The sequence below is a fragment of the Pecten maximus genome, chromosome 1, assembly GCF_902652985.1.
Source record: "Pecten maximus chromosome 1, xPecMax1.1, whole genome shotgun sequence".
Taxonomy (NCBI): domain Eukaryota; kingdom Metazoa; phylum Mollusca; class Bivalvia; order Pectinida; family Pectinidae; genus Pecten; species Pecten maximus.
Window position 1 is genome coordinate 35,799,896 of NC_047015.1, and position 18,925 is coordinate 35,818,820.

General features: G+C 39.6%; 2 protein-coding genes across 2 annotated transcripts; one reads left to right on the top strand and one right to left on the bottom strand.

The window, feature by feature from the left end:
- The first annotated feature begins 1,091 nt into the window (after positions 1–1,091).
- On the top strand, positions 1,092–11,681 carry LOC117340625. The gene is made up of 4 exons (XM_033902423.1): positions 1,092–1,616; positions 9,140–9,433; positions 10,007–10,267; positions 10,533–11,681. The coding sequence occupies exons 1-4, from the start codon at positions 1,092–1,094 to the stop codon at positions 11,679–11,681; spliced, it is 2,229 nt and encodes a 742-aa protein (XP_033758314.1).
- A 203-nt stretch (positions 11,682–11,884) lies between these two features.
- LOC117340725 (Werner syndrome ATP-dependent helicase homolog) lies at positions 11,885–15,678 on the bottom strand. Its single transcript, XM_033902522.1, has 2 exons — positions 15,296–15,678; positions 11,885–12,881 (listed from the first exon to the last, which is right to left on the bottom strand). The coding sequence occupies exons 1-2, from the start codon at positions 15,676–15,678 to the stop codon at positions 11,885–11,887; spliced, it is 1,380 nt and encodes a 459-aa protein (XP_033758413.1).
- Between the last annotated feature and the right edge of the window lie 3,247 nt (positions 15,679–18,925).

The window sequence follows — 18,925 nt, forward strand, 5'->3', positions numbered from 1 at the left end:
AACAGAAATTTGACGTGATGTTCATTGTGAACACCACATTTGAATTTTGTAGAGGTACGAGAGATACCTGATTGACTTCGTCCACGACCACCAGCTCGAATATCCATCATTCGATTAGGTCTGCATGAAAGCTGGGTCCACGTTCCGAGACTGGATACACTGGTGCTCTGCCCACATCGATTGTTTCGGGGGGTATTATTGGTGTGCGCTGGGTATTAGTGTAGCAGAAGGCTTTCACAGCAGCTCCAATTTGAGCCAACCTGTTTGTCGTGGGTTGCATCTCGTAATCTGGGGAAAGATGATCCTGGTGGTTGAAACACATCACTTTAGCTTCGGACTCCAGATAGACGAGAGATAGTACGGGCCCTGTAATATCAATCGGCTGGTCACGCCGAGCCCGGGATATTTAATATCTAGAGGGCGGTGGCTTAGGGTCAATCGCGAGATATTAACAGTTTTCGCACAGATAAAATCGTATTCTTTCTCGAGTATATTACTCGTTGTAACCCTGACACTTCGGCGCTGGAGAGCCGCGCCTCAAGCAGTGTCCCCTTGTTGGGCTGCGAGGAGGGTAGGGGCACGAGTAATGAATCACATACCTACTTAATATGTCTAAATTAAACCCAAAACCCCAAAATGAGAATAACCTATACAACACAACTTCCGATACGACATTCCCTCAGTATCTCCTTATATCGGCGAAGGAGACTGGGGAAAAAATATCGCTATCGCCCATTATCATCCAGAAAACTATCAAAGGATGCATTGGTACTGCCAAACCCGTCTAGCCCTTGAGATCGGGAGACCTCCTTGTTGAGGTCTTCCGCAAGCAGCAGGCGGATAATCTCCTGAAATTGTCAGAGTTCTCTGGGATCAGTGTCCATGTTAGGGCCCATCAGTCCCTTAACTTCAGCAAGGGGGTAATCAGATGCCCTGCCTTGCAGAACGACACTGACGCAGAGATTCTGCACTATTTCAAATCAGAGAATATCCCGATCTCAGTGGTAAGGCGGATCAAAATAAAACGCCAAACAGTAAAAACAAATACGTTTGTCCTCAAGTTCGCAGTGCCAAACCTTCCTCCATCGGTAATGGTAGGTTACATTAGATGTAACGTCTCGCCCGACATACCGAATCCTCTACGATGCCGTAAATGCCAGAGATACGGCCATCATGAGGTCAGATACAGGCGGAGAGAGGTTTGTGAACACTGCGAACGAGAGGGACATAACGACGCTGATAGTTGCGATATCGCCGGCAAACAATGTGTCAATTGCAAGGGCAACCATGCAGCCTCCTCTCGAGACTGTCTTTCCTGGAAGAAGGAGAGGGAAGTTCTGCGGGTAAAGTATACCCGCAACAGTTCCTTCCCTGACGCCAGGAAAGCGGTCGAGAGTAATGACCCTGCTGCGTTGTCCTATACATCAAAAACAAAATCAAAAACACAACGGCATCAAATAACAGTCAACGATGCAAAAGTACAAGCTTACTTTGATAAGCCAGCTTTGGGTGCGGCGGTACCACCTTTGATAGACGAAAGGAAAGATAGGATTCTTTTCGGTTTGGCATCCCGTTTCAAGTCAGGTAGGGTAGCGTCTAAGAGCACTTCGCCATTAGTAAGACCTTCCCAGCCAGACGAAAGGCAACTATCAAAACAAATATCCCAGCACATCCAGCACATGTACCTGCACGCCAGATAACACAAACATCGAAGCCGAGGGTCACCCACCACAGACGGACTGTATCACAGCCGTCAGACCTTAATAAGATTGCTGGTAACACCAATTAACGACCAGCAACCACACCACCTCAAGACCAGGTAAAACTGCACAGATTACCTTCCTTAAACAAAAGCAAATGCTCAGATGACCCTATCCATGGTCATAACAGGTACGACGTTCTTGCGGACGACAGTGAGTTTACGGGAGGCCGTCCTTAAATGACCTTAGCTGTTAATAGGACGTTAAACTAAATAAACCAAACCAAACCAAATTGGTGACAGCAATGCTGCTGTTAGCAGACAACCTACACCTAGTAGTCCTGACAGTTCAAAGAGCGTCCATCACGAACCTGGATAGTGGTCAGCAATACGAACAATTCTATTATACAATGGAACATACTGGGACTAAGGGCAAATATAGAAGAGTTTCAAAATCTATCGAAAGAATTTAGACCTGCCTTTTTTTTGCATGCAGGAGGTCATGCTACAAAACCAAATTACTTTTGGAAATTTCTCATTCTACAATAGCATCGCAACGGTATGAAACAGGTGGCGCAGATGTAGCTGTCCATAAATATATTCCTCACAGAATTATCACGTTAAACACAAATTTACAGTTTGACACAGACAAGTAACTGTCTGTTCAATTTATCTTCTTCCTAATATTGCTTTCACTTGTCAGCAACTTAATATTCTCGTCTCGCATATCCCAGCACCATACATAATTCTCGGAGATTTTAACGGGTATAACAGCCTGTGGGGATCCCCGAACACAGATGAGAGAGGAAGACGTATTGAGGAATTTATAGATAAAAACAACCTGTATCTTTTAAACAATAATACCCCAACATATCTACACCCTGCTACGGGCTCTCGTACCCACATAGACCTATCATTATGCCATCCATCCATTTTACTCGATTGTAGGGTAAATGATTATCTATGTGGGAGTGACCACGTCCGTATTTTTTAAAAAGAATATTGGGACCCCTCTTGATAAACCACTTCCTCGATGGAATGTGCACAAACCAGATTGGGCCCAATTCCAACACCTGTGCAACGAGGAGCTTACTGTAGAAAATTTTACTAACCTCGATGATTTGGAGTGGGACGACTGGTTCGCACGTTGTCAGTATAATGTGACCGGGTGGAGTGTGCTGCTTGGCGTCTTCGGCAGTATGCTCCAGTGAGGTAGCACTATAAATCGGCAAAAGTTCCGGCCTATTACAAGGAGACTGAACACGAACATACCGCAGCCTCCCAAACACACATACGCACTCACAACACGCATGTATGTCGCACGCACGGGAGGCCGTCCTTAAATGACCTTAGCTGTTAATATGACGTTAAACAAAATAAACCAAACCAAACCAAAACCTCGATGACCCAATTAAAACATTCACTGAAACGATTACTTCTATTGCCACAAAAATGATACCAAAGTCCGTTCCAAAACCTAAAAGTTCCTTTTATCTGAAGAATCTTTTTATCAATAGATCCGGCCGAAAGGCAGCTCTTAAGACGATTCTTGACTTCCCCTACCACTGAATATTAAAATAATTTTAAAATTTGGAGGGCGAAAGCTCGGAGATCTATTAAATCCGACAAAAAGAATAGCTGGAAGGAATACATTTCTAAAATATCTTCAAACACATCATCTAAAAAGATATGGGATCAGATACGAAAAACAGCACCAGCATCCCATCTTATCAACAATAACCAAATTTCCTCTTCTACATCTGAAATTGCAAATGCATTTGCCAAAAATAAAGCCCAGAACTCATCCGCCAAAAATCACTCCAAAAAATTCCAATCTTTCAAAAAAGAGAAAGAAAAGAAACGTCTTAACTTAAAATCATCCAACACAGAAAGTTACAACAAGCCTTTCGATCTCCCGGAGTTGCTTGAATCGCCAAAAAGGTCAAACGATTCAGCAGCTTGGCCAGATGAAATTCCGTACCAATTCCTGAAACATTTACCAGAATCATCATTACGATGTCTCTTATATATTTTTAATCAAGTATACGCTTCCGAAAGATCCTAGAGTCTTGGAAGGAATCTACAATTATTATCCCCTCGCGACGAAATTCGGGGAGGGGATATAGCGTACGTACGTACGTATGTTCACTTTTTGTCAGCGCTCTTGCGACTTCATTTTTGAACGGATTCTGACCAAACTTCATATATGGGTCCAGCATGGGAATACCTCGAACGAGTTCGTGTTTCAGGGTGCCAAGGTCAAGGTCACCGTTACTATTTATAGAAAATCTTTGTCAGCACTCTTGCAACTTCATTTCTGAACGGATCCTGACCAAACTTCATATATGGGTCCAGCATGGGAATACCTCGAACGAGTTCGTGTTTCAGGGTGCCAAGGTCAAGGTCAGCGTTACTATTTATAGAAAATCTTTGTCAGCGCTCTTGCGACTTCATTTTTGAACGGATCCTGACCAAACTTCATATATGGGTCCAGCATGGGAATACCTCGAACGAGTTCGTGTTTCAGGGTGCCAAGGTCAAGGTTAAGGTCACCGTTACTATTTATAGAAAATATTTGTCAGCACTCTTGCGACTTCATTTCTGAACGGATCCGGACCGAACTTCGTATATGGGTCCAGCATGGGAATACCTCGGATATATGCATTTAGATACACACATAATTATTATAACTATCAGGAAATGAAGTTGCTAGTGTGATGCGTAACCAGATACTCTTGAATGCATAACAATATATATCATATTTATCTGGCAATGAGCCCATGCCTGATAATAAGCCCATCCATGTCTATTGCAGTTCAGTGCAAATGACAACTGATGTTATTTCAATGTCCTGCAATAACCCCACCCCCCATTTTGCGTCAGAGTTCATGTGTTAGCACGCGAGGGGATTTGTATCGTTTGCGATGCCTTGTTCCTATTCCAAAACCTGGCAAGGACGCTAATGAACCAAATAATTACCGTTCAATCTCTCTAACGAGCTGCATTTGTAAAACACTTGAACGGATGATAAACACTAGACTGGCTTAGTTCCTTGAATCCAATAATATTTTGAGTCCACTCCAAAGCAGATTCAGAAACCGCAGAGGAACGATAGTCCATCTAGTCAGATTAGAAACCTTCATTCGAGAAGCTTTCGCAAAGAAGGAACATCTTGTTGCTGTGTTCTTTGATCTTGAAAAAGCATACGATTACTACATGGCAATATGGTATTATGAAAGACCTGCATGAAATTGGTGTACGTGGGAATCTCCCAAAATTCATTTCAAATTACATATCTGACAGACATTTTAAAGTTCGCTTTGGCTCAACTTATTCCGAAATAGGAAATGGGAGTCCCTCAGGGTGGGATCTTTTCCGTAACTCTTTTCGGTCTGAAAATCAACAGTATAACTAAATGTCTCGGTTAGTCAGCTGAAGGGTCTCTATTCGTTGATAACTTCTTGATCTGCTATAGGTCGAAGAACATGCACACGATAGAACGCCAACTTTAACAATGTTTAGGCAAACTACAAACATGAGCAGATGAAAACGGCTTCAAATTTTCCAGATCAAAAACTGTCTGCATACACTTCTGCCAAAAACGAAAACCACATAATGATCCAGATCTAACATTAAATTCCAGTTGTCGAGCAGACTAAATTCCTCTGACTAATTTTCGATTCGAAACTTTCCTTTGTTCCACATATTAAACACCTAAATTTGGTTTGGTTTGGTTTATTTTGTTTAACGTCCTATTAACAGCTAAGGTCATTTAAGGACGGCCTCCCGTGCGTGCGACATGCATGCGTGTGTTGAGTGCGTATGTGTGTTGTGGGAGGCTGCGGTATTTTCGTGTTAAGGCCAGAACTTTTGCCGATTTATAGTGCTACCTCACTGGAGCATACTGCCGAAGACACCCAGCAGCACACCCCACCCGGTCACATTATACTGACAACGGGTGAACCAGTCGTCCATCTCCTTATATGCTGAGCGCTAAGCAGGAGTAGCAACTGCCATTTTTAAAGACTCTGGTATGTCTCGGCCAGGGGATAGAGCTCAAAGCCTTCCTCACAGGGGCGAACGCTCAACAAAAGGCCAAAAGTGAGGCATTGTCAAGGGAGACATTAGGAAGAAGAAAGTTGTTCAGAAAGAAGAGAAAAGATAAGATCCCAAATTTAGTCGCCTCTTACGATCATGCAATGGGGGCAGCAGGTACAATTCTTACGCCCTACCTGCAGGATAAGTGCTCAAAGGCAATGAACATTTTACGCGTTCAATCCCATACTGACTGGGGTGCAGACCGTGAAATGCTCCTGCGCCTTTATAAGGCACTTATTCGATCAAAACTCGACTATGACTCCATCGTTTATGGATCGGCACGCAATTCTTACCTGCAGATGTTGGATCCTATCCATAACCAATGATAACGTCTAGCACTTGGTGCTTTCCGAACAACACCAGCGCAGAGCCTTTATGTAGAGGCAAATGAACCATCTTTAATTGGTTTGGTTTGGTTTATTTTGTTAAACGTCCTATTAACAGCTAAGGTCATTTAAGGACGGCCTCCTGTGCGTGCGACATGCATGCGTGTGGCGAGTGCGCGTGTGTTTTGGGAGGCTGCAGTATGTTCGTGTTATGTCTCCTTGTGATAGGCCGGAACTTTTGCCGATTTATAGTGCTACCTCACTGAAGCATATTGCCGAAGACACCCAGCAGCACACCCCGCCCGGTCACATTATACTGACAACGGGCGAACCAGTCGTCCCACCCCTAATATGCTGAGCGCTAAGCAGGAGTAGCAACTACCATTTTTAAAGACTCGGGTATGTCTCGGCCAGGGGACAGAACCCAAAGCCTTCCTCACAGCGGCGATCGCTTTGTTGTTTATGAGCTTTTTAATCACTCCACTAATTTCTTCTACACAAATCTCGCCATTATCCCCTATTTCTGATCCATCATCACGACCATTTATGTTGGCACATGTGTTAAGATTTTTAGGTCACCTGAGACAAAGTCTCAAGTGACCTATTCTAATCGCATTTTGTCCGCCGTCCGTCCCTAAACAATTTACATTTTCAACTTCTTCTCCAAAACCGCTGAACCAAATTGAATGAAATTTGGCAGGAAGCTTCCATGGTCAACGGTCAACCAAAATTGTGAATTATAAATTGACTAAAATTTCAAAAATCTTCATCTTAACTTTCAGATATGGCAGAATCAAATACTCTTCACAGATAGAAAGGTCTTAAGGTGCTTTACCAAAATTGTGAATTTCATGCCCCTGGGGAGGGAGTCAACTTTGCTATAGTTTATATAGGAAAATCACATTTTTGACTATCATTTGTTTCATTTCTATTGGAATTCATTCTAACTTGGTTAACATTATCAGCATGGGATGACAGTTTAATGGTATGGACATGTTGGCCTTGACCGACCCCAAGGGGCTGATGGGTGGGGCCAAAAAGGGTCAAATTGACTAAAATTTCAAAAATCTTCTTCTCAACTTCCAGATGTGGTAGAATCAAATACTCTTTACAGATAGAAAGGTAGACTGGCCCACTGTCTCTAGAATATTAAAATTATAAATAAAATTGAGCTTTATGATTTTGATCCCTAGGATATGTCTGATTCTAGAGACTGGTCAAATGCGGATGAAGTTTGTAATTTGATACTCAGGTCTGGCTGCCTGTAAAACCACTCAGCAGGAGAATTAGTCTCGGCCGTAAGAACATTACGCCCCTCATTAACACCACTGGTCAGTGTCTTATCTGATGACACGCTATTTATCCCACTCCCTTTACTGATAAAAAAGCTGGAGTAAACTGGAAATAATAAATGAGAAACCATTGAACTTAGAGGTTGAAGTTCTCTGATTATCTTTGATGTTAAAAGTTACAATAAGTAACAGGTTGCATAAGATGGCTGTACTACCAGTAAGTTGCATACATATATTCCTAACCATTCTGTGTGCAATCCTCGTGGTGTTCAAATCATTCTCTAAATTACAGACATGGTTGCATTTAAATGGATAAAACTCTAACAAAAACGTCAGTGTCTATTGTTTTAAATCCGTAAACAAAACAAACTACTTGTGTTTTGTGTGGAGAGAAAATTGAAAATGTAAAAGAACGACAAAAGCTGGTAACAATCAAAGGTGAAAAGACAGAATACTTCTTTTTAGTTGAAAAAATACTTCAAATTACAATTTCATCAGAAGGACATAGTGATGTATGCTGCCGTCGATGTATTCGTAAATTGACAACAATTGATCAGTCAATTAATCGATTCAAAGAAACATATGTGTCAACACGAGAAAAACTTAATTCTACCATGTTTGCTATGTAACGCCAGTTTTGATTGGTTTAAAACCATGTATTATTTTCCAATAACCCACGCTCGTGCCAATAATACACGGTCGTGAGTCACGGCTGTTACAATTTTAAATATCTAATATTCACCCGTTTCATAAAAGGTTACTATAGCCGAGTGGGCTAATGGGTTAGTCTTTCAGTATATTTTTTATCACGACGCGAGTTCGAATCCTACGGAGGCCCCCCCCCCCCCCCCCCCCCCCCCCTTTTTTTTATCTTTTTTTTTTAAATTTTCAAAATCAATGCCATATGATAGATGCTCTTGATCGTAGTACTGTATTGCCTGTATATTTCATCAACAAATAATACAATACTAAAGAAATAAATTACAAGGTTTTTCCGGGGTTTCTTTGCTGTTTTTCTATTAGAAAGAGGTCGATCTCAGAACTAAACAGTACATGGTAGAATAGAAATAATCAACTTTGACTCGTGTATTGTTGCAGGATATACAACTCGGACTCGGATATTTTGCAATTTTAATTAATAACTCAGGCCTGCGGCCTTCGTTATTAATTTAATTGCAAAATATCCTCGTCCTCGTTGTATATCCTGCAATAATACACGAATCATCGTTAATTATTTCTTAAATAACCCATGGTCGACAAACAACGAAACGTCTACCAGAAACAGCTGGACCCCCCACCAATAGACGGAAAGTTCTTTTTGGAGCTGAAAATGCAAAGAATGATGAACAGGTAAGTCTTTCTACTTAAAGGCATAACTTAAAAATCTGATTCATCAATTAACAGTTGGTCATGTTCAATTTGGACTATTGAAGTTTTGTATATTCTCAGAAGGATTTTTCTGAATCTCTCAAATTTTGTTGGTATTTCTTGATCCATAGTTGTGCCCATTAAATTTTGAATCTGAGCGGGAACACAAGATGGCTGACAGGCAACCATCTTGGATTTTGACAATTGAAATGTTATCGCTATTTCTTGAAAAGTACTTCAGGGATATTTCTCAAACTTCACATGTGGGTTTCCCTTGGTCCTTAGTTGTGCCCATTAAATTTTGTGATTGTCTGATAAAAAAAAAAAAAAAAAACCTGTTTTATCGTTTTGTGCAGCAATGCTCCATCAACCCCAAATCAAAGGCACGGAACCAAAGGAAAACGACATCAGATGTCCTTGCTGCCCAAGTGTCTGCTGGATGCAAATTATTGAGTATTTACAACATAGACATGAATGCATTGCGGCACGTTCAGGATGCAGTGCTTTTGAAATTCGGACTGAAGAAGAGTGGGTTTCAACGCCTCCAATCGACAGGAGATTGCCATTCTTACCAAACAACAATTTCGTTTGCAGACAAGCTAGCCGGGCTTTGGGACACTGAGCTCTGTTCTTGGCAGCATTGTCTTGCTGTAGACTTGACTTAGTGTTTGAAAAAGAAGATCGCCATATTGAGTTGAGAGACCTACGCACAACAATGCACAACGTTTATTATTTCGTTGGGGACAATGTTGACATGGTAACCAAAGTGAGGCATATGACAGTCACAAACAAACACAAAGATCAGCATATGTACCAAATGTGTGCATATGAAAACCGAGTCAGTGGCAACAATTTTGACGATTCATTCCCTCTGCAGAACGCCAACAAGGCTGCATTTCCCAAGTGATCCCCAGCGAGACAGACAAACAGATCATGTTTGAGAACTTCTCATTTCTTGTGGCTAAAACTTGGGGAAAGTATATACCATATTTTACCCCATTCACAGCTGGACTACCAGATTTCATCATGCATCCATTTATTGAGGAAACCAAAACTAAAACCAAAAGGGTAAGTTTCAGCTTATTTAAATTATATCAATAATGTACTGTCAATAATTTCGAATGGAATGGATGGTCAGAATATGTATATGAAATCAAATAACAAAAAAGTTCTTATGCTTTTTATAACTTATATATACGTTATTGTTTTTATTTTGAGCACAGGTAAATATGGGTGTTTTGAAGAAAAATGAAGCGAAACATGATGAAATGGTTGATATCTGCCAATTCCTCAACAAATATGTACCCAGCAGTGCAGGTGCAAATTCAGGCCCAGTCAAAATTTTGAGTGGTGCTGACTACCTCACGTTTGAGAGGCACAAACAAGCCCAGATGTCTCATCGAGATCAAGATACCCCATACAACAGACTTGAAGGTCTTGTGCCGAAAATGGAAGAATTTCACAACCAAGCAGAGCTTCTTGAAGTAATTATAATTTCTACATAAACTACATGTACATTATAAAACACTAGCATGAGATTTCAGTATATGAATTTAGAAAGAAACAAACAAGAAATTATAGCTTCAATAGTTTATTCATTATTATGCAAGAAATCACTTCTATGTGATATATATCACTGATGGTAAGGCATGTACAATACAGTAATTAAGATATCTTAGTACAACTAGAAATTTTGAATTTGTGGATTTTATAATTATGTTGTCATTTATCTTTTTTATCTGTTCATAGGTAATGTGGCACATGCTATATTCGCCAGCCTCCTCAAGAGATATAGGAACGCTATATGCAGCGCGGAACATCACAGATTCCAGAAATGTATCCGCTGATCCATCCGGAAACTTCTATGCATCATCAGCTATGGCAGAGAAGTTTACAGATGCGTATCTAGTAGCAGGGGCCCTGAAATATTTCGGAATGAATTCCATATCAACAGCACCGACAAAAAACATATATGAAGGACCGATGGGTGACACATCAGAGATGAACAAATACTTGCTCCATCATGCCAATTCATTTCTTAAACACTATTTGGACTTGGAAATATCTGGCATTCCAGATTACGGACCACAATCAAATGACTATGTGTGCAGATACTGTGGCAAAAAGTATACACAAGGACAAGGACTGCGAAAACATGAACACAAAATACACGATCACCCTGACCCCCGCTTTGAAACAAACTCAGAACCTACAACTTCAATATCAACACAAGATGAAGACCATATTCTCAATTACACAAAACGTGTCCTTCTTATTGGGCTTCTGCAAAGAAACCATAATGATGCTATTTCCATGGGTGATTGTGCTCATATGATGCTCGTTAACCAGTATTTGTGTCTGCTGTACAAACTGTCTGGATGTCCGAAGTATGCCTTTGGAATATTGGAAACCATATGTCAATCAAAGATTTTATTGTCTCCAAGATTGGCACACCGACTAGTCTGGAACCGGACTGTTAACCACCGTCGAAAAATTGACTCCAATCTTCCAAATGATTTAGATCTGGAGCACTGCAACAAAGTGTTTAAGGATGAGGCACACAGTTTCCGCGGCGTGTTCACAGATAAAACAATATCAAGAGTTAGCAGAAGTGCTTTGGCAACACATTTTATTGTCAAGAACTTTGACAAGGAGACGGAGACACACAGCCCCTCTGGTGTACACAAGAAAGCAGATCTTGCACAAGATGTCAATGTTATCGTCATGCAGCTACTACAACAGAATGTATATGATAACATTCATGGAAGAAGACATGATGCATTTCCAGAAATTAAATCCAATCCCTTCAGTACACTTGACATGGATGCTGTAAGAGACTGGATAAGCCAATCTTTACGCAAGTTTTCTGCTAAACATTTTTACCCAACACCAGACTGATTAAGGTAGAGTGTGCCACATTTATGGATGTCTCATTTTCTGTAATGATTTTATTTTTCAAACACGAATTATTGTAAAACACATTTTTGCATTGTTTTGGATATTATTACAGAAATGACTTAGATCTGTATTTACAATGATTTCTAATGTAAATATTAAACTGATATTTGGGACACACTTCACCTTAAAGTGAATCTTCAGAGTCAGAAACTATTTGGGGCTTTCTCTAACTCCTCATCACTATCATTGGAATCTTCATCAGACTGAGGTTTGGTCATTGATAGACGGATAGCCTTTAGAATACTAGACTCATCACCATTGCATACAGGACCAACACATGAACATTTGTCAGAACAACTACATTGACATCTACATAGGCGTGTGCAATTGTCACAGCATTTGTGAAGTGGCTCCACAGTCAGGTCTGTATCTTCAGTTACAAATGGTGACATCAACCGTTTTCTTCGACAGGTAACAGTAGTCACATACTGTTTCATTGATGAACTTATATTAACACTGTTCATGCTGTATCTGTGTTTCATCAGAACTGCATTGCAATCTATGTCTGGATCCCGGCCAGCTCGGCCCGACTCTTGAAGGTAGTTGTCGGTGTCATTTGATGGGCCATAATGTATCACAGTGTTGACTCCTTTTACATCAAGTCCCATGCTGAAAGATGTTGAACAGAGAACAACTCGAATCAGTCCATTCTCATCTCTGAAGGGTGAACACACGTCTGCTTTAATTTTGTCGCAGGTTGTCAAATGGAACATTGCAAATATTCTGTTTCTAAAGCTGTTTACCTGATTGTCTTTCATGGCATATTGTTTTTCCTGCAAATGGATTTGAAGGAACTCAAACACTTCAGCAAGATGTCTGATCTGTCGAAAGAAAACTATTATACGTGGACAGGAGCTTCCTTTGTTTAACAGAAGATCAAGCAGCCATTGAAAGTTCTGAAAAATATCGCTGCCCATACTTTCAACTGAGTACTTGATGTTTGGTTTATTAGAACTTACTATAATTTGTTCACAATTTTTCATACACATTTCCTGTATTATAGTTTCCCTTGTGGCCTCTGTTGCTGTCGCTGTAAGTGCAATGACCGGGATGTCCCTTTTTATTAAGGATCGGATTTCTCCTAAATTACCGTATGCAGGCCTGTAAGCTTGCTGTTTCCGTTGGTTTTCTGATTTACCACTGTAAATGAAATACAACAAATGTTCACCTTCATTGCAAAACGTCAAAAACATAGAAAGGCAATATGAACACCTAAAATAGGTGAAAGGTGACTTTGACACCCTCCCCCAACATAATTTCTATAATATCATCATTAATTATGTACTAGCTGGTCATAGCGGTGCAACATTGTAATAGATAATAGATATGATAGTATTTGGCAATTTTAGGTGTTCAAAATTGATAAAAGTATTTAATATTAAGTGGTAATTTTAGGGATATCATTTTGGTCTAATTTATTTTTCATTTTTTTTGTAGTTTTGGTTGTGTTTGTTTGTTTTCTGTTTTTTCTTCAAAATATCATTAAAATTGTCCCAAATTATAAATCAATTCACTTTTAAATTTGAGATGAAGTGACGGCAAAGTACATTTTTCGTGGATTGTATTTGCATCAATTTATCTTTAAAATAATTCTGATAGCAAATATTCATTCTAAGATTAACATTCATTTGATATGTTATGGCAAATGTGTATTAGCTGAAGTTTTTTTTACGTGTATTGCAGTGCTATTTTAATGTAAAACATATATCAAACCGTTTAATTCACTAATGAAATAAAAGTGAAATTAACAAGATGTGTCCTTTGAAATTTATTTTTTCATCTTACAAGCATGTACTAACACAATCCTATCAGATGAATGTTCTCACACCACTTACAAAATAAATCAGATATAGATTAACAGGCTCTTTGTCATGACAAAAAATAAAAACTGTATATAAACTACATGTACAGAGTTCATCTCTTGCATAATACCGTCCATAACAAATTATTTCAATTGATAAACTACTTTTAGAATTTGAAAATCAACAGAATAATCAATAAATACAAGGTTTAATATTTTGAGAGTACATTATTGTGAAATACTGTAGTTGTGAATTGTAATGGTACTTACAATTTGTGAATGCAATGTGCCTCGTCTACAGCTTTCATGCCCCTGAATTGGACACATCTGTTAATAATGATCGCTGATCCCCAAGGAGTGACTATGGACTTGCAAAAATGATGTCACACTTCCCTTCATGAATATCTTGCACCGTTACACCATCAGGTATATCTTGTATATAAACTGCTTTGATATTCTTCTTGGAAATACTCTCGGCTTGATATTTCATCAGTGCTATTAATGGTGATACAACAATCACAGTTGAAAGTGCATCTAGACAATTAGCATAACTTTTAAAAGCAAAAGGTGCAATCTCAAAAGTCAAAATTTTCCCACTTCCACTTTCCAGACAAGTATGCTTTGACAACTTTTTCTTGGTTTGGTCGAATATATGTGTAATTAAGCCTTCTCGGGGAATTCGTGATAGCTTCATCCATGTTCAATTCAGATATAACATAACTGACCTTGTAGTGTCTAGTCAAGATCACTGTGTACACATGAAAACAGAACCCGCTGCCCTGCCCTCCCCCTTCCCCCTCCACTCCAGCTGGGAGTCCAGGGTAATAAAAATTGCCCCAGATCCCACTCTTACCACATCTTAATCACTGGATCAAATCAATACAGTCACGGTAATGTATATGGGTTGACCAGACCCTAAGTTTCAAACTAGGGGCAGATAATCTGGTATTAGAATTTAGCTTGGCAATTCTTAAAAAAAAATTAGGGTATGGTGGCCAGTCTAATAGAAAGGTCTTAAGGTGCTTTACCAAAATTGTGAATTTCATGAACCTGGGGTCTCATGTTTGCCCCTGGGGAGGGGGTCAACTTTACTATAATTTATATAGGAAAATCACATTTTTGACTATCATTTGTTTCATTTCTGTTGGAATTCATTCTAACTTGGTTAATATTATCAGCATGGGATGATAGTTTGTTAGTATGTACCAAAATTTGTATGGCCCTGGGGTCTCATGTTTGCCCCTTTGGAGGAGGTGCCCTTACCTGTTTTTTTTATATAAAAAAATCATTTTTTTGACTATCATTTGTGTCATTTCTATTGGAATTGGCAGTTTTGGAAGACATTTTGCTGGTATGCAGTTATTGGCCCCCAGGGGCTGGTGGGCAGGGTCAAATGCAGAAATATTTTAAAACTCATGTGACCGTTAAGGCCCATGGGCCTCTTGTTAAAGTACTGATAAAAAAAGTTCTGTGTCCATATCTATACCCTGTTTTACTAGAATATTCCAGAAAGCTTTAGTGTCAGTCTTAGATGTACTTCTGATTTCTCTCTCCACATTATCTTGATTAAGCTTTAAAAAAATCCCTGAACACTTCTAAAATTTCCTCGCTATTCATTAATATCCATAAAATTCGGTCTTTATTAACTGTTTTGATTTTCATCTACTCTGTAATGGTTTTGTATTTCAGAAGAGATTTCTAAATCGTTCCTAGGTTCGAATAATCTGATAAAGAGCTGTCGGAGAGTCGTTGCCTTTTCGGTGGAAGGGAGAATGTTCTGTTTGATTTAGATGGAACATATGTGTCATCGTCATCAAAATGTCTGTCATCTTCATCAGTGTCATTGTTACTTGACAAGGAAGACAATACCCCATACATGTTGGTGGAGTCTGAATTAATAGATATAGGACTTTGAATTTTAGGTTTCTTTCTGGGACGGTCAAATGTGTCATTTAAGCGTTTGGTTTCAGGAGAATGATCTGGGGTCGATGTTCGAAAACTGTCAGATTGGCGATTGGTCGGTTTAGTTAGTTTTGGGGATTGGTCTGGAGTTGCTGTTGGAAAATTGTCTGGTTTGATAGTCACAGTAGGTTTTCGAATATGCCTAACCTGTTCTTGTGTTTGGGACGGAGTCATGGTTTGAGGGACTAAGGGGACGAAGTGATTTGGGGTCCAAAAACGCCCTTTTACGGGTGGTTGTAAGCTGGTCCACATAACTTTGACTACGGGGGTAGTAAAGGAAGGATTCGCTTAGGATTGCTTGCAAAAGTAGTGTTTAGATTTACCGCTGCAAAGTCTTTGGCGCCGTTGACAAACGGGTATACTGACTGTATAGGCACTTGTATTATATTAGGCAATGCTAACATTGTCCACATGCTGGAATATGCATTTTTGTCACCGGTACAACTCAAGCATGCTTCCTCATAGTTTGGAGACAGCAATGCAAAACTGCTACGCTGAGGATGGTTTAACACTACCTCTCTATTGGTGATCATCTCTAACCAAGTTCTATACCTCAATTGCATTGATAAATGCTCACTTCCGACTGATAAAATCGATACCGCGTTGAATAAACAATCGCCATCAGCAGATGATTTCGTTGACTTAAATGAGGGTTCAGTTGTAAATTTTGATACTATCGCATTTGAGACAGAATCTACCGGCATTTGATTGGGGATGTTAGACGTAATTGATAGACGATTTTGGGTCAAAACAAGCGTTCCCTCTTTGCAACGTCTGTGAGTTTCTGGAACCCTCCCTCAGCAGCCTGTAATTAAAAAAACCCATTGTAACCTAAAGTTTATGTAGAATAGTGCCTATCATTAATGTGTAACCTATTGTTTATGTATATTTAAGTATGTATATCCAATTTTACGTGAACTATAAATGTTGAATTCAGTAGACATTATGGTGTTATCATAGAAACAGAATGTGAAACAAATGTGATTTAGAGGACGAATTCCTTTTCATTTTGATATGTCATGATATATTGTCATGTATGTGCAACACCTGCTCGCCTTTGCTGGCCCCGCATTCTGTCACCTGACCTCCAATACTGTCATTTAAATACATGACTAAGTTGTAACCTTTTGAACGCACGTGCTTTACGACCTCTCTCAACACCTTTGTAAAAACGAACATACCGTAGTGTTACCGAATAGTAGAACGTTGAAATCATAATATGTGTCATTGTTTCATTAAAGTTGCGGCCTATCACAAGGAGACTTAACACGAACATACTGCAGCTTCCCAAAACACACATACGCACTCACCACACGCATGCATGTCGCACGCACGGGAGGCCGTCCTTAAATGACCTATAGCTGTTAATAGGACGTTAAACAAAATAAACCAAACTAAACCAAATGTTTCATTAACTACATATGCAGAAAACCCAAACATTTACGGTGCTCGGGGGAAATTTCTATATGGCCTAGTACACTCTAAATATACGCTACAGTGAGTGGCCGATGCCACTTCAGATATACATTTCAAACGTAACAGCTTTTGAATTTAAAATAGTAGCCGGTGGAATATCTCGAAACGGGATTCTATAACCCTCACGTATGATAATCAAGACTGCATTACATGTACCCTTTTTTTCCCAAAGATTGAACTTAATTCTCAGTCTGTCGACGGGCGTACAAATCGCCTCTTTTGTAGGATCATTTTTTACAACTCTTTTGCTGTAAACGTTGACTGAAACCTTGTAAATGCTATTTTCGGTAACACTAGTATGGGATGCCTGTTGTAAACTACATGTATATTGGCACTTACTGACCCCTAGCAGTTGCGTAGCTAGGCCTGATTTGATGTGTACGCAGATGAGGTGCTGAAGGCACCAACCGAAGCATGGAGCGCGAGGAGGGGATGGATACGGAAGGGGGATAATTACCCCCTCAGACTAGGGGTATGGGGGTCTCTCCCAGGGAAAAAACATGATTATCTAAAAGTCTTTGTATCATTTTAAGAAGTTCTTTGGCAAATTAAACACGCTCATTTGTCATGAAATAGTCTCATTTTTTTAATGTTTTAGCCTAGCTCTTTTGAGCGTCTAATTGGTCCTTCGCATTATCAAGGTCAATATTGATGTCTCTCTTTTCAACATATGAATTAAGGTACAGCACTCTGTTACAACTTCGATGAAATCGAAAGACTTGTCCTGCAGCATGCCTGTAAGTGGTACATATCAGAGCGATGATGAAATAAAAGCGGAGAATGCTAGCTATTGCTGCCAAGATTTTGTGTCGCATGCACCATCTTGCAGATATACATGGGATCTTCTGTGAAGAATAGTGGGATGAAAAGGCAACATACACTGGGTCTGCTGAGCTATGAATAATTGCTAAGATCAAAACGTGCGCTTTGCAGTGCACAAACATAGCAGTTGGCAGACGCTCTCGTATACGAGGTATAATAGTAGTGTCGTTTACGATCTAAGAACCTCGTTAAGCACCTTGCTAACTTTGGACTAGGCTTGAAGATACTTGCCGCTGGTGAACGGTTATGTCGAGAACAGGATCCGACCACAGGTACTTGGGGTCAGGAACTAGTTTTTATGGATTTGTCTAATTTTAATTTGTAACATCATTTCATGTCTATTTATGCACCAATACAACATTGGAATCGATTATAAAGCGCTTTTTAAAAAAAACACCCGTTTCTGGTTGTTATATTTTTTTAAGCTAGTCAAAGTTTGATACAACGGGAAAAGTACCAACATATGTCGGATCCACAGGTACTTGGGGTCAGGAACTAAAGTTATTATGGAATTGTCTAATTTTAATTTGTAACATCATTTCATGTCTATTTATGCACCGATGCAACATTGGAATCGATTATAAAGCGCTTTTAAAAAAAACACCCGTTTCTGGTTGTTATAAATAAAAAAAAAACACCCGTTTCTGGTTGTTATATTTATAACAACCAGAAACGGGTGTTTTTTTAAAAAGCGCTTTATAATCGATTCCAATGTTGTATCGGTGCATAAATAGACATGAAATGATGTTACAAATTAAAATTAGACAATTCCATAATAACTTTAGTTCCTGACCCCAAGTACCTGTGGATCCGACATATGTTGGTACTTTTCCCGTTGTATCAAACTTTGACTAGCTTTAAAAAATCTATTTTTTTGGCTAGTACTTGCCACTTTCTTCATTTTTAGCGAATTTTTTTTCAAATAATATGTGTACGCAGCTGCGTACCCGCGTATAAGAAGCTACGCCCCTGCCCAGGGCTTATGGGCGGGACCAAAAAGGGTGAAGCTAACTGTTTCAAGAAACTTCTTAAGAACTAAATAAGGCAGAATTAATACTCTTAAGGTGCTTTACCAAAATTTTGAATTTCATGACCATGCGGTCTCGGGTTTGCCCCTGGGGAG

Bases quoted from the DNA above. Each gene is read 5' to 3' on its own strand.
- LOC117340725 (XM_033902522.1), bottom strand. From the start codon at position 15,678: ATGACTCCGTCCCAAACACAAGAACAGGTTAGGCATATTCGAAAACCT. The intron at 12,882-15,295 runs GCAACGACTCTC...TTTCATTTACAG, and splicing joins TTCTCCCTTCCACCGAAAAG to TGGTAAATCAGAAAACCAAC.
- LOC117340625 (XM_033902423.1), top strand. From the start codon at position 1,092: ATGGTAGGTTACATTAGATGTAACGTCTCGCCCGACATACCGAATCCT. The intron at 1,617-9,139 runs GTAAGACCTTCC...CGTTTTGTGCAG, and splicing joins CTAAGAGCACTTCGCCATTA to CAATGCTCCATCAACCCCAA. The intron at 9,434-10,006 runs GTAGACTTGACT...TTTTGAGCACAG, and splicing joins CTTGGCAGCATTGTCTTGCT to GTAAATATGGGTGTTTTGAA.